The sequence below is a fragment of the Bos mutus genome, chromosome 15 (assembly GCF_027580195.1).
Source record: "Bos mutus isolate GX-2022 chromosome 15, NWIPB_WYAK_1.1, whole genome shotgun sequence".
Lineage (NCBI taxonomy): Eukaryota > Metazoa > Chordata > Mammalia > Artiodactyla > Bovidae > Bos > Bos mutus.
In genome coordinates this window covers 34015332-34035485 of record NC_091631.1, presented here as the reverse complement: position 1 = coordinate 34035485, position 20154 = coordinate 34015332, and the positions used below count along the sequence as shown (strand labels likewise).

At 38.2% G+C, this 20154-nt stretch overlaps 2 protein-coding genes across 2 annotated transcripts; one reads left to right on the top strand and one right to left on the bottom strand.

Moving 5' to 3' along the window:
* Positions 1 to 10552: 10552 nt before the first annotated feature.
* Positions 10553 to 11500, top strand: OR2D2 (olfactory receptor family 2 subfamily D member 2). The gene has a single exon (XM_005887795.2). The coding sequence runs from the start codon at positions 10553 to 10555 to the stop codon at positions 11498 to 11500; it is 948 nt and encodes a 315-aa protein (XP_005887857.2).
* A 1360-nt stretch (positions 11501 to 12860) lies between these two features.
* Positions 12861 to 13808, bottom strand: OR10A4 (olfactory receptor family 10 subfamily A member 4). Its single transcript, XM_005887783.2, has one exon. The coding sequence runs from the start codon at positions 13806 to 13808 to the stop codon at positions 12861 to 12863; it is 948 nt and encodes a 315-aa protein (XP_005887845.2).
* Positions 13809 to 20154: the final 6346 nt, after the last annotated feature.

Below are 20154 nucleotides of genomic sequence, written 5' to 3'. Positions count from 1 at the left end.
CTTATAATATTATTCAAATAATGTCAGCACATATAGTCTTAGAGGTTCATAAGTCATCAAAAATTATGTCTTCGTTCATATGATAATTAAATAGAAATGAAAATGAGCAGATACTGGACTATGCAGATGCTAGCTTTCTAATTGAGTTATGCAACTTGGGTGAAGGGCTTGTATTTTCATTTCAATTTATGGTGGTTTAGGTGCTGTGTGATCACCTTAAGTGGTAGAGTTTAATTTGGTTAGAGCTGTCTGATATCACATGAGAACAGGGTATGCTGTTGTATTAAAATTGTATACTTTTACTGAACACAAAGTCAAAGCTTTTCTTTTGTGAAGAAAATTTACAATCAAAAGACAGTTTTGTAGAATGAAACTTTAGCTTTGTTTCTTAAACTATTAAGACTGTTTTGACTATGTGAAAATGGAACTACTGCTACAGTTCTCTCAAGCTAAAGAAAAAAAAAAGTAAATGTATCTAAATGAAGCATACATATTATCTAAAGGCCAAGCAATGCAAGATAAAAATGATGTAAGAATCGAGTTATCAAAGGATAGTGTAGGCATATAAGATTCTAGAAAATGTCCTGAAGCTGTTAGTTCTCCAATCATAGTTCAAGTGGCAATTTAGTTTCAGCAAGACATCATCTGTCACATTAAGGAAATGCTATTAATTTGAATTCTATAGTTTTATTGGCTTTGTGGTGTGGCTTAGGCATTATTGGTAGTTTAGTTGAGGTTTCACAGAACATATAAATGTAACTCATTAAAAATAAATGGATTTTGTTTTGTGGAATAAATATGCTGTGATCTATTTAACTATATTCACGTTAATGGACTTTTGGGTTATTTCCAATCTTTAGATATCAACACAGTGCTATGATGAATACTTTTGAATACACATCTTTGTGTCCTTTTCAAATATATTTGATGAGTAAGTTTCCTGAGGGTCTAAAAGTATATTTCTTTAAAATATTAACAAATATTGTCAGTTTCATTAATTTATACTTCCATCCTAATTGCATTCAAGTTCCTATTTAATTACATCTTTCCTTACAGTTGGTATGTCATGCTCTTCAATTTTGCTAATCCATTAGGGAAAAAACCCTCACTGTTATTTTATTATATAATCTTCAATTATATATGAGGATGAGCATAATTTTATATGTTTATTCATCCTTTTCATTTCCTTTTCTGTAAAGGGACTATTTACTCATTTTCTCTTATTAGGTTGTTCAATTTTCTTTCTGTTGTCAAGTCAGTAAGTACTGTCTGACTCTTTTGCAACCCCAGGGACTGTAGCCTGCCAGGCTCCTCTGTCCATGGGGTTTCTCAGGCAAGAATACTGGAGAGGATTGCCATTTTCTTCTCCAGGGGATCTTCCTGACGCAGGGATCAAAACTGCATCTCCTGCATAGGCAGGATTCTTTACTGCTAAGCCACCAGGGAAACCCCAACTTTCTTTAACTGCTTTGTAAGACCCTTGAATATTTTGAAAAATTGACTCTTTGATTTTCCCTCAGAAATAAGTATTTTTCCATTTTGTTGGTTGACCTACTTTATGGATTTTTATATCACACGTGTTTTTATAATTTAACCAAATCAGTTTTTAATATTTAAAAGGTCTCTATTGATATTTAAAATCATTATGCTTTTTAAAAATATTAATTTCTTTCTTCTAAGATTTTCATATTTTTGCTTGCATTTATATCTTGCTCCATCCAGAATGTATTTGGATGTAAGGAGTGGGATAGGGGCTTCTTAGTTCTTTCCCTCAAATGAATTTGTCACAGAATGGGAAAGAATATTTGCAAACCATAGGCTGATAAAGGTATTGAGAGCCTTGTACATGTTTTCAGAGTCCTTCCATATTGTCGCAAATATCAGTACTTAATTCCCTTCTATGAGTATAACATATTTTGCTTCTTCAGTCTTCAGTTGGTGGACATTTGGGTTGTCTCTAACTTCAGGGTATTTTGACCAGTGCTGCTATGAATATTTATGCACAAGTATTTGTTTGAGTTCTTGTTTTCAGTTCTCTTCGGTGTTTACCAAGGAGTGGAATTGCCGAGATGTGTGGTAGTTCTATACTTAACTTATTGAAGACCTGCCAAACTTTTCACAACAGCTGCACAAATTTACATTCCCAACAGCAATGCATGAGGGTTCCAATTTTTCCACATCTTCACCAATCCTGGTTCTTGTCTTCCTTCCTTCGTGTCTTTATTATTATTATAGTTATCTTAGTGGGTGTCAAGTGATATCTCATTGTGGTTTTAAATTCCATTTCCCAAATGCCTAATGGTGTTGAGCATTTTTCATATTCTGCTTAGCCATTTTCTTTGGAGACATGCCTTTTAAGTGCTTTGTGCATTTTTACTTTATTGATTTAGTCCACTTTAAAATTAGGTTGGTTGTTTTTGTCTTAAGTTGACTGGGTTCTTTATACATTCTGGATACTAAACCGTCATCAGCTATATGGTTTGCAAATATTTTCTCCTATTCTATAGGTTGTCCTTTTCAGTTTCTTGGTTAAAACAGCACAAAGCTCTCCTAATTGGATTCCAGTTGTCTTTTTCTTGATTAAACGTGCAACTGTTTATTGTAAGCTTCTGGTGTTTTCTAGAGTCCAGATAAAGATTTTTTTTTCTGACAGTATTTGTCATTTTTTCTTTTATATTTCTTTGGCGGGATGGCCCTTTGGGATCCTCTATTTACTGTTTCACTCTTAAAAATAATTTTGGACAGAACTTTGACTATCTTAGTAATCTTTACAGAGAACCAGTTTGGTATTTTGATAATCTTATCATGTTTATATTTTGTTGTCTATTTAATTGATCTCCTCTTTTGAATTTGAATTTGCTCTGCCACTTCACACTTCTGCCCCCAGCAGCTTTAATTAAATGCATCATTTTATTATTTCTCTCCTCTCTGTCTCCTCTCTCTCTCTCACCTCTCTTTCTTTTAATGAGGTGTTACTTACACACAGTAATGTGAACCAATCTTAAGTATAGCTCAAGAAGTTTTTACATATATGTATACCTACATAACCATTGTGTAGGTCGGAACGTAGAAGATTCACAGCATATCAAAATGCACCTAGTCAACACTCCTTCAACAGTAACCATTATTTGGAATTCTAAGAATGAAACTAGAACACTTTCTAACACCATACACAAAAATAAACTCAAAATGGATTAAAGATCTAAACGTAAGACCAGAAACTATAAAACTCCTAGAGGAGAACATAGGCAAAACACTCTCTGACATACATCACAGCAGGATCCTCTATGACCCACCTCCCAGAATATTGGAAATAAAAGCAAAAATAAACAAATGGGACCTAATTAACCTTAAAAGCTTCTGCACAACAAAGTAAACTTTATAAACAAGGTGAAAAGACAGCCTTCAGAATGGGAGAAAATAATAGCAAATGAAGCAATGGACAAACAACTAATCTCAAAAATATACAAGCAACTCCTACAGGTCAATTCCAGAAAAATAAATGACCCAATCAAAAAATGGGCCAAGGAACTAAATAGACATTTCTCCAAAGAAGACATACAGATGGCTAACAAACACATGAAAAGATGATCAACATCACTCATTATCAGAGAAATGCAAATCAAAACCACTATGAGGTACCATTTCACGCCAGTCAGAATGGCTGCGATCCAAAAGTCTACAAGCAATAAATGCTGGAGAGGGTGTGGAGAAAAGGGAATCCTCTTACACTGTTGGTGGGAATGCAAACTAGTACAGCCACTATGCAGAACAGTGTGGAGATTCCTTAAAAAAACTGGAAATAGAACTGCCTTATGACCCAGCAGTCCCACTGCTGGGCATACACACCGAGGAAACCAGAAGGGAAAGAGACACATGTACCCCAATGTTCATCGCAGCACTGTTTATAATAGCCAGGACATGGAAGCAACCTAGATGTCCATCAACAGACAAATGGATAAGAAAGCAGTGGTACATATACACAATGGAGTATTACTCAGCCATTAAAAAGAATACATTTGAATCAGTTCTAATGAGGTGGATGAAACTGGAGCCTATTATACAGAGTGAAGTAAGCCAGAAAGAAAAACACCAATACAGTATACTAACATATATATATGGAATTTAGAAAGATGGTAACAATAACCCTGTGTACGAGACAGCAAAAGAGACACTGATGTATAGAACAGTCTTTTGGACTCTGTGGGAGAGGGAGAGGGTGGGATGATTTGGGAGAATGGCATTGAAACATGTATAATATCATGTATGAAACGAGTCACCAGTCCAGGTTCGATGCATGATACTGGATGCTTGGGGCTGGTGCACTGGGATGACCCAGAGGGATGGTACGGGGAGGGAGGAGGGAGGAGGGTTCAGGATGGGGAACATGTGTATACCTGTGGCAGATTCATGTTGATATATGGCAAAACCAATACAATATTGTAAAGTTAAAAAAAATAAAAAAATAAAAGCAAAGATTAGGTTTTTCTGTTCTTGTGCTTCAAATAAATGGAACCATGCAGTGCATACTTCTTTGAATGTCTGGTTTCTTTTACAGAACATCATGCTGTGAGTTTCATCTGTGTGGTTGTATATAGCAGTAGTTCTTCCTTTTAAAATTATTTAATAGTATTGCAGTGCTTGATTGTACCATAGTGTATCTTTTCTGTTGTCTATGGAAATTTATATTGTTTCCACCTGTAGCTATTATGAATAGAGTTATGACATCCTTGTACATATCTTGCAATAAATATAAACATGCATCTCTATATGGTATATATCCAGGAAAAAATTTACTAGGTTGTTGGAGCGAAGACATATGCTTAGGTTAGTTTTCAAAGATACTTCCAAATGGACTTTTAAAATTCATTGTACCAATTTATGCTCCAGTCAGCAATAAAAATTTTTCCACATCCTCAGTCATTTTATGGACTTTTATTAGGGGTTAGTGGGATTTCACTATGGTTTAAATTTATACACTCTGGTGTCTAATTATGCTGTTCATGTGCTTATGAACAATTTTCTATATTGCAAGCACATATTCAGGTCTTTTACCCATTTTAAAAACTGGAATTGTCTGACTTTTCTAATCAATTTGTAGACGTTCTTTATATATTCTGGGCATCATGTCTATAGCTTACTATTAAATTATTAAAATACTGTATGTGAAAATAAAGTGTTATTAAATGTTATTAATTAGAGGATCTAGTTATTTTCTGAGACATACTACATTTGCATTCTGTAAATTATCAGATCAGATCAGATCAGTCGCTCAGTCGTGTCCGACTCTTTGCGACCCCATGAATCGCAGCACGCCAGGCCTCCCTGTCCATCACCAACTCCCGGAGTTCACTCAGACTCACGTCCATCGAGTCAGTGATGCCATCCAGCCATCTCATCCTCTGTCGGCCCCTTCTCCTCTTGCCCCCAATCCCTCCCAGCATCAGAGTCTTTTCCAATGAGTCAACTCTTCGCATGAGGTGGCCAAAGTACTGGAGTTTCAGCTTTAGCATCATTCCTTCCAAAGAAATCCCAGGGCTGATCTCCTTCAGAATGGACTGGTTGGGTGTCCTTGCAGTCCAAGGGAGTCTCAAGAGTCTTCTCCAACATCACAGTTCAAAAGAATCAATTCTTCGGCACTCAGCCTTCTTCACAGTCCAACTCTCACATCCATACATGACCACAGGAAAAACCATAGCCTTGACTAGATGAACCTTTGTTGGCAAAGTAATGTCTCTGCTTTTGAATATGCTATCTAGGTTGGTCATAACTTTCCTTCCAAGGAGTAAATTATAAAATTCCTCAAAATCATACACAGACTATGTGATAGACCTGGGGTTGCAACCTGATAATTTTTCCTCCAGAAAACAATGAGTGAGTGAGTGAGTGAAGTTGCTCAGTCATGTCCAACTCGTTGCGACCCCATGGACTGTAGCCCACCAGGCTCCTCCATCCATGGAATTTTCTAGGCAAGAGTACTGGAGTGGGTTGCCATTTCCTTCTCCAGGGGATCTTCCTGACTCAGGGATTGAACCCCGGTCTCCCGAATTGCAGGCAGATGCTTTACCATCTGAGCCACCAGGGAATCCCCAGAAAATACTTAATTACAAAATACAACACTTCTCCAAAGAAAAGACATGTTAGAAGAACTGGTAATGTGGCTTGTAAATGGAGATGTGGGTACTTACTACTAAATGTTATTTTCTGTTCTCCTTATAACCATTTGGGAACCTTCTGAGAGGAATGCAGCTCAGGATCCACCCTAATGGTTCAAATTCTCCTGAGCACTTCAGCTGCTCCAGAGGCTGCTCCTGGTATCCTGGTGTTTAGCTCATTTAAAAGGAACTATTGTTGCCAATATGCCCCCAGATCAATAAGAGCTTTGGATAGAGCAGGAGGACACAGGAGATGTGGGGATTCCCTTTCCTGCTTTGTCCTTGATCTTGACTTCAGAGATTTTACTGAGCAATTTAACTTGATAACACAATACCCCAGTCTCCACTCTTCTAATTCTGCAACCGATACACCTGCAGCAATTTCCCCCTCAACAGTGAGATGTTTTTACTGGCTTTAACATGCTAACGTGATTTTTTTTTTTTTCTCCACTGGATGAGAAAATGCTGATATGATTGTTAGAGGAAGGAAAAGAGAAGGTATGAGTTGAACAAAGGGGATAACTTGCCATATATTGGGAGTGTACTGGTTTAAATCTCTTCATAGATTCGATTTTTAAAATTCAACTATTAATAATTTTGTCCCAACAGTCTGATTCTTACTGCTAAATCTTCTGGCATAGATCTAGGCAAGGTTTTTTCCTCAGTGAATTTACCTTATCAAACCACAATTACAATGTCAAATTCTTTGTGACGAGGAATTGTGGTTCTTACCTGACGGAAACATAAGCAGGACTTCCATGGGGATTGTTACACTTCTCATGCTTCTGTTGAGCTGGGCATGGAAGACGGTAAATAGCTATGGGAAACAGGGACTAGGTGATTTTGAGCCCAAAAGATCTTGGCCTCAGAAAATAAATTTAGTATATTCTTTTGTTGGTTCCTATGGATTTCCTCAGTATCCTCTTCCTAAAAGAAATGTCAGATTAGACAATGGCTGGCTCTGTGACCCTATTGTCCTGTTCCATATCCAGTAACACATGTCATTTTTAGAGAAATGAACTTACAATCTTATGTTGAATCTGAGGAAAAGGCACAATAACACAAGAGAAAGATTGACAATAAACATCATTTTCTTACAAAGGCTTCCTGACCCTAGGGGCGCATTTGCAGTCACCTGGGGGAACATTTTCTTCTCCATGCTTGCATGGGAGAATAACACGCTTTTAAAAATAAATCAAGCAAGGTCAGAGTGTAGCCCTCTAATGCTGCCTCCCTGGGTCCATGGGAGCTGCTGCCCACTGACAGTTCACACTCAGCTCTGACTCACATTGCCCTCTCTGTCTCCTGCTACTCTGGCTCAGGTCATATCAATTTGAAAAAGCTGAGTTAATTATTACTGTACCAGGATTTATCTTATTTACTCTAAATAAGGATGACTTAGTTGAGCTCCCTGCCCCCAAACATTTTACAGTCTCAGAGAAAGAAAATAATTTCAATATAATTCATTAAGAGTTATGATGCTATAGGTACACTTATGTATCTAGGATAGACTAGATGTTTGAGAATGTGTGTATTTGTGTGTGTGTCTATATCTGTTTTGTTGGGAGTGGCTGGGAATGAGGAGTGGGGAAAATGTGTGGGTCAGAAAAGAAAATGTTCCAAAATAATATTTTTTCCCAAACGGGATCTTGAAAAATCTGTAGCAGATGAAGAAGGCATAGAAATTACCAATATCCTGTAACTGCCCATTCAATAAGTTAACCACTGATTGTAGGCATCACTTTGAACTTTGCAACAAGTGTTTAGTTCTATGCTCTCTACTTCTTTGCATCAAAACACAAAGATATTTGCTTACCATTTAATTTTCCCTGAGATCTAGTCACATGATTGATACAGTTGCACTAATTTCTATTCTGGGAGGATGGGAAGGATGTGTTAAGTCAGAGAAAAAGCCTTAAAAGTGTCTAAAGGAAAAAGTTGGCCAAACTGAACTCATATCCTGGAGACTAAAATAGATGAACCTATGAAACAGTAATACTTTATTTTCTGGGCTCCAAAATCACTAAATGGGTGATAATTCTAAAAGTATCTATCTTAACATAGCTTGTGTTCTCAAAATTTATTTTTATATCAGCTGTTTTGACAACAGACTATATTCCCTTTGGACTGCAAAGACAAGTCTATATCAGTTTGATGATGCTAAAGGAATTGTTAGGTGATACAAAGACTAATGCTGGGAGGGATTGGCCCAGTGCATTCATTCATTCGAATGTGAGTCTGAGTGAACTATGCTGTGAATCTATGTTCTAGGGATGACTATGGCACTAGAGATGAAACACGGCTATAGTTTGGTCCCTCCTATCTGAGGGCCTCTGCTATCTTAACATAGTCTTTCTATCTGTTTTATCCCCTTTACTAAGACTATATTTCCCTTTAGGCCAATAATGCTTGAAATCAGGTAATTGAATATTGCAATTCATTAAACCACGAGTGTTGAATGCACTAGAGAAAACAATGTTATCCCTCTGAGGGCCTCTGCTTTGGGTCTTCTATCTGTATCCCCTTTACTAAGCATGTGCTTGCCTGTTAATAGAGAGACTACACTGAGCAAAATCCAAATGAGGTTTAAAAAAACCAACAGTGTCCTGGGTATCCTGGTATGTGGCAGGAAAAATAGCTAGAAAAGTGACTTGGGGTCGGATAAGGAAGCCATAAATCAAGCAGAGATGAGATTGTTCTTATTAATGTTTATTTGTTCACTTATTATTTCAATGTTGAATTGAAATCTTTCATCATATTGACCCATCTAGAACCATCCAGAAACCTAAGACATTATCTGATAACATAGAATGTAATTATGACTTTTTGAGAAAACTCCTGGGAATTCCTTTAGCCCATAACTTCCTAACTTGAAATTCAATTCCATGAGGGTTCTTCAATTTAGATATAAATGCTACTTCTTTGTTTTACTTTAACTGAAATTTCTTTCTTGTTTGGATGTAGCAGTATCCATGACTTTATCACCAACAGAAATTGGAACTATTTTAAAATAATATTGCAGTTGTTGAAGTTACCTCAAAATCTTATTTAAGCTCATCATTTTGAAACTAAGGTGATTATTAGATCTGCCTAAGTTTTAATGTGTTAAAGAGCCACAAGTATTATTATATCACATAGTTTTTTTCCCCCAAAACTATTTTGGTAACTGTTTCCTTGGTAATCTTATGCATTCTATTTGATGCATGTATTTTTAAATTTATTTTTAATGTGATATATTTTTAAAAATACTTTGAATCACCTTTACCAAACACATAAAGGACTTGTAGACCGAAACTTGCATAGGCTTCTAAAGTTTAGTCTTCAGTAAATTTCTTTCCTTTCTTTTTTGCAACAGCTCCACAAAAAATTTTATTATTGTTCCCACATTATTGTAAGTCTCTCTAGGCTTTCTAAACAACTCGACTAAAAACTATGCGGTCAAATTATTTTTATTTACTTCATGAAACATAATTTATTGAATACAGTCCTATGCTATGTCTTTTAAAGAACACAAAAATGAAAAAACATAGACACAGTTATCAAAGGAGTTTTTAGTCTCTGAGAAGAGTAGACAGATAATGCAAGACAGACGATAATGCAATAATAAGCAAGAGATGATGGGCTGGAAGTGGTAGATTAGTGCTGTTTAGTCTGAACAAAACCAGACAGGGTGCTGGCTTAAAATGGAAATTATGTTATAATGGTGTTTTGAAAGTTCATTGATGGCTAAGATTTATATTCAGGAGCTCCAGTTGAAGTGGGGGACAGGACTGTCAGAAAGATTATAGCACACCGTGCAGAGTTATCCCTTGGTTTCCTAGCTCTTTCAAAATAGGCTATTTTGTCCAAGAAAAAAAAATCAATTCTACAAGGTACTTTGGTTCTTTTACTTATACCTTGGTGGGTGACTGTTTTGTTTTGTTTTTCAGGGAAGAAACAATAGGAAGATTTGAGTGTTTGAAAAACTAAAAAAAATATCTACACCATCATGAGATGGGGGAGGTGTCACAAGAGCAAAATAAGACTCACATATTTTTGCTGATAATAAAGAGAAATTAAATTTCACGACTTTACAGGTGAATTCAACCTATTGTTTTTATCATTACAAGTATGATGTTCAGATAGAGAAGATGATGAAGATGATTCTTTTGATCTATCATATGCTTGTCAGATGACACTAGAAATGAATGTACCTTCTTATGAAGTATTAAATTTTGCAACATTGAAAACATTCCAAAAAAGCAGTATAGTCATCTTCTAACAGCCTAATAAAGGGAATTCTTAAAATAGTTGGTATGACTTGGGGCAATTTCTAAGCCTTCCAGTTCTGAATTGTATAATCGTATAGGCTATACCCACCTATATATACTGTATAGTGACTTCACACTGATAAAACCATGAGACAGACCAATCAAACGCAGGTGACAGAATTCCTCCTTCTGGGACTCTCTGATGACCAACACACCCAGAAACTGCTTTTCACCTTATTCCTAGGTGTCTACCTGGTCACTGTGCTTGGAAATCTGCTTCTCATGTTCCTTATTCAGGTTGACTCTCAGCTTCACACACCCATGTATTTTTTTCTCTGCAATTTATCTCTGGCTGACCTCTGTTTCTCTACCAACATTGTTCCTCAAGCCCTAGTCCACCTGCTATCCAGAAAGAAAGTGATTTCATTCACACGTTGTGCAGCTCAGCTTCTACTCTTCCTCATTTTTGGGTGTACCCAGTGTGCCCTTTTGGCGGTGATGTCCTGTGATCGATATGTGGCTATCTGCAACCCTCTGCATTACCCTAGCACCATGACTTGGAGGGTGTGCATCCAGCTGGCTGTAGGATCATGGACCAGTGGCATTCTGGTGTCTGCGGTGGACACCACCTTCACACTAAGGCTGCCCTACCAAGGCAGCAATAATGTTGCTCATTTCTTTTGTGAGGCCCCTTCAATATTGATCCTGGCATCCACAGACACCCACACTTCAGAGATGGCCATTTTCCTCATGGGGGTTGTGATTCTCCTCATACCGGTTTCTCTAATCCTGGTGTCTTATGGCCATATCATAGTGACTGTGGTCAGGATGAGGTCAGCTGAGGGCAAGCTCAAGGCATTCTCAACCTGTGGCTCCCATCTCATGGTGGTCATCCTTTTTTATGGGTCAGGAATTATCACCTACATGACACCAAAGTCTTACAAAGAACAGAAAAAGCTGGTATCTGTGTTCTATGCAATGGTGACCCCCATGCTTAATCCCCTCATCTACAGCCTGAGGAACAAGGATGTGAAGGGAGCTCTGAGGAAAGTAGTCATAAGGAATTTCCCATGCAGGTTTGGAGTTTTCCACTGACACCGAGAACCTCCTGGTTGTTTACTTCTAAGACTGGCTGAGTAGGTGCCTCTGCAAGACTGGAATATGGTAACTTTCATCCTTGGTACTTGTCTGTGGACCCGCGCTCCATCCTTTATCCAGCACTCCCTTTGTAGAGGAAGAAAGACAATAATTCATGGAGTATCAGGAAGGATGCTCTGCTTCCTTCTGGTCAGTCTTTTAAAAAAATCACCTGAGAAACATTCCCATTTTATATCAATAAATATATCAATGAATTATCAATAAATTCTTATGAATACTTTACACAAAGCTACCATGCCCATGTCCCAAGTCTGCTCTTTGCCAAGAGTCTAGAAGTGAACTATGTTCACTGACAAAGTCATAAAGGGGCAGCAAAATTTGCTGAGGGATATGCAAGCTTAAGAAGGACAGTTGATTCCATCCAATCATAATGACATTACCCCCCAAAAATCTAGAAACAAAAAATCTTTGGGTTATCCACAGTAGTTTCCCATAATCTGTCCACATCTACTTAACTTGGGATTCTTTTACACCCTTTCTGTCAAGCAACTCCCATATCCAAGGTGGATAGTTTGAGATTAAGGCAGTTTTCCATGTAGTGAATTAGTTTTCCCCATATGAGGCACAGACCAATTATGGTAGCAGAGGAAGTCCTGAAATCATACCCTTCTAAACATGGGTACTTTACAAGCAAATGGAGGATTTAAAGTATCATTTTATTTTCTCTCGTTCTCACTAGAATATAAATTCCATGAGGGAAGAAATTTGTTTTATTCACCCATGTGTCTTCAGGGTCTAAATAAGGTCTGACATATGCTGAATAAAAATCTGTTGACATTTTGAGTTCTTAAATTTTTGAAAGTTTGATTTTAAACCCAAAGATTTTGAAAAAAAAAGTGAAAGAATGAAGCAAACTCTACTGTTTATTATCACAATTATCATTAATTTATCCCCTAAACAGAAAGATCTTTGAAAGTTACTGGTGGAATTCTTGGATGTACAAAAGAAAATATAGCAGAAAATTATAAAATGACATGAAGAAGTTCAAGAAAAGTTAAAGCAAATAAGAAATGACAAAAAGTAATGAAGTTGTCAACCACCAGACTGCTAATCTGTGTAAACCAATATAGCATCCTCAGAGACATCGGTACCCTAGTCCCAGAGAATACTGGACCTACGGAAGTTCTTTATTGCATCACGCATGTTCTTTCATTCATTAATGGATCCCAATGGAAAAGTCCAAAGTCCCAGTGTGTATACCGTGGCTCTTGGAAAGAATAGAGACCAAAGGCATATTTGGGGACCTTGCTTTTCTTTCCTTTGTCTATGTGTTCTAACCCCTCAGTTTCCATCTAAGTCATAGTTTCCGAAAGCCCAAGGTCCTGCGGATGGCCCGCCTTAGTGCAGCCTTTACTTCACTATTCCTCAAGCTGTAGATGATGGGGTTCAACATGGGAGTCACCACCGTGTAGGAGAGCGACAACAGCTTCTTGCTCTCAGGAGAGTTGCTGGACCGGGGTCGGAAGTATGTGAGGATGGCAGTGCTGTAGAAGAGGGAGACAACCAGAAGGTGGGAGGAGCAGGTGGAGAAGGCCTTGCGCTTCCCCTCGGCTGAGGGCATCCCGAAGATAGTGGAGAGGATGCGGACATAGGATCCCAGGATCAACAAGAAAGGGAAGAGGATGAATAGGACAGTAGCTGTTAGAGCTTCCAGTTCAAACAGAGAGGTATCAGCACAGACCAGTGCGATGACAGGGGGGCTGTCACAGAAGAAGTGGTTCACCCTGTTGGGGCCACAAAAAGGGAAGCTGAAAATCCATGTGGTTTGCACAGTAGCCACTGGGAATCCTGAGAACCAGGAGGCAGCTGCCAGCTGGCCACAGGCCCTGCGACCCATGATGATTGGGTAGCGCAAAGGGTCACAGATGGCCACATAGCGGTCATACGCCATGGTGGCCAGAAGGCAGCACTCAGCAGCTCCGAAGAAGAAGAAGAAGTACATCTGGGTAGCACAGCCAAGGAAGGAGATGGTTGTGTCCTGGATGATCAGGGTCCCCAGCATCTTGGGCACAATAACCAAGTTGAAACCTATCTCCAGGAAAGACAAGTTCCTGAGGAAGAAGTACATAGGACTTTGGAGGGCAGAGTCAGCTGTAGTAACCAGGATTATGAGGACATTTCCCATCAGGGTAACAAGGTAAATGGTCAAAAAAAGGAGAAACAACAGAGCTTGTAGCTGAGAGGACAGGGATGAGAAGCTCACAAGAACAAACTCATTGACAACTGTCCAGTTTCCCTGCATCATTCCTCTGCTCAGGATTTCACTGGAGATTCACACCCCAGGAAGGTGGCAGTCTCCATATGTTATTTAGACTTTATTACACCCTTAGAAAGGGAAATTCCCATGGCCTCATTCTTCATCCTCTTGTTATTATTGTTGAAGCTCAAACAGCTATACTTTCCAATGGTAAAAACAAGTCTGATTATGGGAGTCACTTGTTTTTTTGAAGAATGCCAACTTTTTTTTCAGACTGAACTGAGGCATACCATATATATCTATAGATGTCCTAATTTTTCTTTGCTCAATAGAGGATGGTCAAAGACACAGCTTCATTTTTGTGCTTCTATCCTATCTGTCTTCAACAGTCAGTAGTGCTGAAAAAGAAGCCAGGCCAACCATTTCTGAAGAGAAGGGTCTTAATGCACAGAAAGATGGCGAGGGTGTGTTTTCTGCAAAATGAAAGAGGGAAGGAGAAAGTCAAGGAAAGTGAGTCAGCCATTACCAATGATCCCTGAGGAGGAAACCTGAATGTGTCCCAGTTTGGAGCAGCTCATACATGGGAAGAGTTCAGTATACTGGAAGAATCATTTCTAAACTCAATCAATTCTAAACTCAGACATTTCTAAACTTGGACAATTGTAGTTTAAACAAGAAGATGAATAATATAGGAACTGTGGCTTCTCTTGATCACAGGACTAAATACCCTGCATGTGGCTATATGTGATCAGACAAAGAGAAGATAGACTCAAAATACTGTCAGACCATAGAGAGCAGCCAGGTATGTTATGAATGAACCCTTTCATCAGCTTCTACTGGTTATCTTGGGTCTTGACTCTCAGGAAATATGAAACAAATTTTACACATTAATAAAGACCAAATCAAATATGCAAGTGTGACTAATAATGTTAAATCCTGTGAAAAAGAATCAGAAGGTTTCACCATTGTATCAATAACTAAGCTTCAAAATTGGAACCCTGAAAGTTTTTTCAATGACTATAAACTTAAATGAAGGAATAAATCTAAAGCATGTAGCATGGTGACTGGCCTACAATACACACTCAGTGAATGCTAATCATTACAATTATGATGATTTAAAGCTAGATCTACCTTCTAAAACCTACTTCTTATATAATCTATTGCCCCAAATCACTGTAGCCTTTTATTTTCAATCCCTAAGAGAAAAAAATAATTTATTCAATAAATATTATCTTTAGTGTGCCAGACACTGCTCTAGATATTGAAGATAATATACTAGTAAATAAAGCAAACAAAATCTCCACCCTCATATAACTCACTTTTTAACAGGAAATGTGAGTTATATTAAGTTATATGAACAGAATGTCTATTATGTTAGATGATGAGAAGAATAAAGCAGTGGAGAAGACAGGATTTAGGGTGTGGGGTGTGTCACAGAAGGTCTCACTGAGAAGATGATTTTTGAGTAAAGTCCTGAGCAGGTGCAAGGCATGAAGTCAAGGTGGTGAAAGAAAGAGGGAGGTAAAGAGCAAAAATAGTGAGAAAGAGTCTTTTAAAGTTTTTTTTTTTTTTTCCTGATTCCTATTCATTTTAAAAATCTCAAGCTGGGCATCACTTACTTACTTTGTAGAAACTTTTTGAATCTTATTTATTTTCATAGTAAAAATGAACATTTATCAAGCACCAAGTCAGTACTAGACAGCACTCCGAGTGTTTGCAAGTGTTGTGGTTGTTTCAAAACTACCAGAAGATGTAGGGACTATTACTAGCTTCACTTTACATCCAAGGAATCTGAGGCCCAGAGAAGGGCGTCATTTTCCTAAAGTTAGGCAGCCAGCAAGCTTTGGCATCTGACTGCAAACCATGGGTTTGCCTGTTAGGTGGAACTTTCAGCCCCTCTCTGAGAACGGAAATGAATCTGAACTCACAGGTGAGACTAAGCTCGAGTGCTCAGCATAGGATGGTAGCAAAGGAGAAAAGAAGCAAGATTACTTCTAGAAGGGCAGAATATTTCAAGGTGTTAGCACCTCTGGAGACCTGAAATACCACTTTCACAATCCTTTTCTTAGAATAATCATGAATATATGTCTCCATCTCATATTCTAGGGGGTATATTCCTTGAGAGCAGAAATTGTGTTATTTAACTTTTTATCCCAACACTTTGCAAGGCAGATACGCAGTAATTTATTATTAATTGAAGAATGAAGAAGATATGAAAATAATTAGGGAAATACCTATACAGGCAGTGTGTAGGCACAGTGAGCCACATTTATAAGGAATTTAGACACAAAAGACTGCATACATCATTGATGAGTCATATCTCCCTCCTGCCCAACCTCCGTCATCCTCTCCTCCCCACTTTCATCTACCTCATTTCAGGAAATGATGCCACCTGGCTGTGTCCCCAGGAACTGGCTTAAAAATTCTTAATTCATCCCCCAAACTTGATTATTTTTCTTCTTAAACACTGATTCAACATCACCTTCTCCATCTCTATCACCATGGCTTTAGGTTTTGGCTCTTATTTCCTTTGGCCTAGAATCTTCTAGGAATCCGACTCTATCTCATTCTCTTCGATCCATTCTTGACTTGGATGTGATCTGACAGTGGCTCAAACAAGGTTCTTTACTTGCTAACTGTCTTTCAGTCACTCCATACTGTTCTTGGAATAAGTAAAATTCTTAAAAGGTCTTTTTCTTTGATTTCTGCTTATTTTTCCAGTTTGAAATCCCCTACAGAGCTGATGCTCTAATCACACCAAAATACTTTCTGTTCTGTGCACACATGGTGCTCTCTCACCCCTCCTTGCCTTTGTGCCTGTGGCTCTCTACTCTGGGAACCTCTTCTCACAACCATGTATAACTTTCTGCTAATTTTGCAAGTCTCAGTGGACACATAATTTTCTTTGTGAAGTTTCCCTGTCCTCCCTTGGCCAGATCAAGGGATTATTCTTTTATTCTTTCAACACTTGATGTAAACTGCTATTAGAGCATCTTTATAATTGTGTATGTGTGCATCTGTTTTGTTATATAATTATTAACATCATGAGGACAAATGTATTCATTCATCACTGTATCTTTTGCAACTAGCAGAATGCTTAACCTATGCTAAGTTACTGCAGTCGTGTCTGACTCTGTGCGACCCCATAGACGGAAGCCCACCAGGCTCCTGTGTCCCTGGGATTCTCCAGGCAAGAACACTAGAGTGGGTTGCCATTTCCTTCTCCAATGCATGAAAGTGAAAAGTGAAAGTGAAGTCGCTCAGTCATATCCGACTCTTAGCAACCCATGGACTGCAGCCTACCAGGCTCCTCTGTCCATGGGATTTTCCAGGCAAGAGTACTGGAGTGGTTTGCCATTGCTTAACTCTAAGTGCTTAACAATTAATGTAGCCTAAGGTTTAACTATTTTCAAAGCAGTTTGATGATACTATTGGATCTCTAGTTGAACCAATAGTCATATAAGGCCTGTGTGTGTGTGTGTGTGTGTGTGTGTATCCTAACTGATACATTAGATTTTATCTTCCAAGTTATATTTGTTTTGTTTATTTTTATTTTTGCTGTGTACTGAGAAGACATTTTTAAGGCTTTACTCCATTTTAACAGCATTGCATTACTCAGTGTGCCATTAAAGTCTGGTTCCCTCACATATTTAATCAAAATATTTCTTAGGACAGAGCCAAGACTCTAAGGCATGTAACTTAAGGCTTATTCCCAAATGGTTTGAAACTAATTTTTGTTCTTTACTCTTTAGACAAATAGCAAAGCTACCTTATATTTTTATCAGCGAACTTAAATCATTTTGGACATTATTGGGTATAAATAAACAGAGTTATATGTACTCTCATCTGGAATACATCTCTTTAAAATAGTAACAAAGGTCTCATAAAAAGTTCATCAAATGCCTTAGGTGAAACACATGTAAACCATATAAATACTTACTTTTTAACCCAAAGTCTAATGTCAAGTTCCTAATAAAACTTTTTCTGATCATTCCCAACCCCTAACTGGATATAACTAATTACTCTTTCCCTGTATTTCACCAGGATTTTAAAATACTCTTATTATAATAATGGTTTTGTGTCACAGTTATCTTTATATGTGCCCTTGCCTGCAAACTGTACACTTCTTTAAGCCACAAACCAAAAGGTATTCATTGCTATATTCACATTACATTATCTAGTACCCACAAAATAACAGTAAATAGATGGTAAAGAATCTGCCTGCAATGGGGAGACCCAAGTTTAATTCCTGGGTTGGCAAGATCCCCTGGAGAAGGGAATCTTCCCTTCCCTTCCCTTCTTCCCTTCCCAGTGTTCTTGCCTGGAGAATCCCATGGACAGAGGAGCCTGGCAAGCTATAGTCCATAAGTTTGCAAAGAGTCTGAAGACTGAGCAACTGAACATGTCCATGTGCACTAATATCTTAAAAAGTTAATGGAGTTTTTTGTCATGAAATTCTTAGAGATTCCATCATGGATTAAACTCATCACTATCTTTTTTGGTATTTGTAAAAATCCTTTTAACAGTGTTTTAAATTATTAGCTGGTAAGAGATATGGTGTGGTGGTGTGATCACTCACCTAGAGCCAGACATTCTGGAATGCAAAGTCAAATGGACCTTAGGAAGCATCACTACAAACAAAGCTAGTGGAGGTGATGGAATCCGAGTTGAGCTGTTTCAAATCTTAAAAGATGATACTATTAAAGTGCTGCACTCAATATGCCAGCAAATTTGGAAATCTCAGCAGTGGCCATCGGACTGGAAATGGTCACTTATCATTCCAATCCCAAAGAAAGGCAATGCCAAAGAATGTTCAAACCACTGAACAATTGCACTCATCTCACACACTAGTAAAGTAATGCTAAAAATTCTCTAAGTCAGGCTTCAACAGTACGTGAACCAAGAACTTCCAAGTGTTCAAGCTGGGTTTAGAAAAGTCAGAGGAACCAGAGATCAAATTTCCAACATCCATTGGAGAGAAAAAGCAAGAGAGCTCCAGAGAAACATCTACATATTGACTAAGCCAAAGTGTTTGACTGTGTGGATCACAGCAAATGGTGGGAAATTCTTAAAGAGATGGGAATACCAGGCCACCTTACCTGCCTCCTGAGAAATCTATATACAGATCAAGAAGCTACAGTTAGAACCAGACATGGAATAATGGATTGGTTCCAAATTGGGAAAGGAGTATGTCAAGGCTGTATATTGTCACCCTGCTTATTTAACTTACATGCAGAGTACATCATGCGAAATGCCAGGCTGGATGAAGCATAAGCTGGAATCAACACTGCCAGGAGAAATATCAATAACCTCAGATATACGGATGAAACCACCCTTATAACAGAAAGCAAAGAGAAACTAAAGAGCCTCTTGATGAAAATGAAAGAAGAGAGTGAAAAAACTGGCTTAAAACTTAACATTCAAACAATGAAGATCATGGCATCCAGCCCCATCACTTCCTGGCAAGTAGATGGGGAAACAATGACAGACTTTATTTTCTTGGACTCCAAAATCACTGCAGATGGTGACTGCAGCCATGAAATTATAATATGCTTTCTCCTTGGAAGAAAAGCTATGACTAACCTAGTCAGCATATTAAAAAGCAGAGACATTACTTTGCCAAGAAAGGTCTATCTAGTCAAAGCTATGGTTTTTCCAGTAGTAATGTAAGGATGTGAGAGTTGGACCATAAAGAAAGCTGAGTGACGAAGAATTGATGCTTTTAAACTGTGGAGTTGGAGAAGACTCTTGAGAGTCCCTTGGACTGCAAGGAGATCAAGCCAGTCAATTGTAAAGGAAATCAGTCCTGGGTGTTCATTGGAAGGACTGATGCTGAAGCTGAAGCTCCATACTCAGTCACCTGATGAGAAGAACTGACTCATTGGAAAAGACTCTAATGCTGGGAAGGATTGAAGGCAGGAAGGAAAAGGGATGACAGTGGATGAGATGGTTGGATGGCATTACCAACTCAATGGACATGAGTTTGAGCAAGCTCCAGGAGTTGGTGATGGACAAGGAAACTTGGCATGCTGTAGTCCATGGGGTCGCAAAGAGTCTGACACAATTGAGCAACTGAACTGAACTGAACTGAACTGAAGAGGTATGGAAATAAATGTAAAATTATAAAACATTTGAATTATTGGTCATTATTATTATTGCTATTATGAATAACATGAGTGTTAGTCAGTTGTGTCTGACTCTTTGTGACCCCATGGACTGTAGTCTTCCAGCCTCCTCTCTCCATGGAATTCTCCAGGCAAGAATTCTGGAGTGGGTAACCATTTCTTTCTCCAGGGATCTTCTCAACCCAGGGATGGAACCCTTGTCTCCCACATTGCAGGCAGATTCTTTACCAGCTGAGCTACCAGAGAAGCCCATTATATAATTTATATAT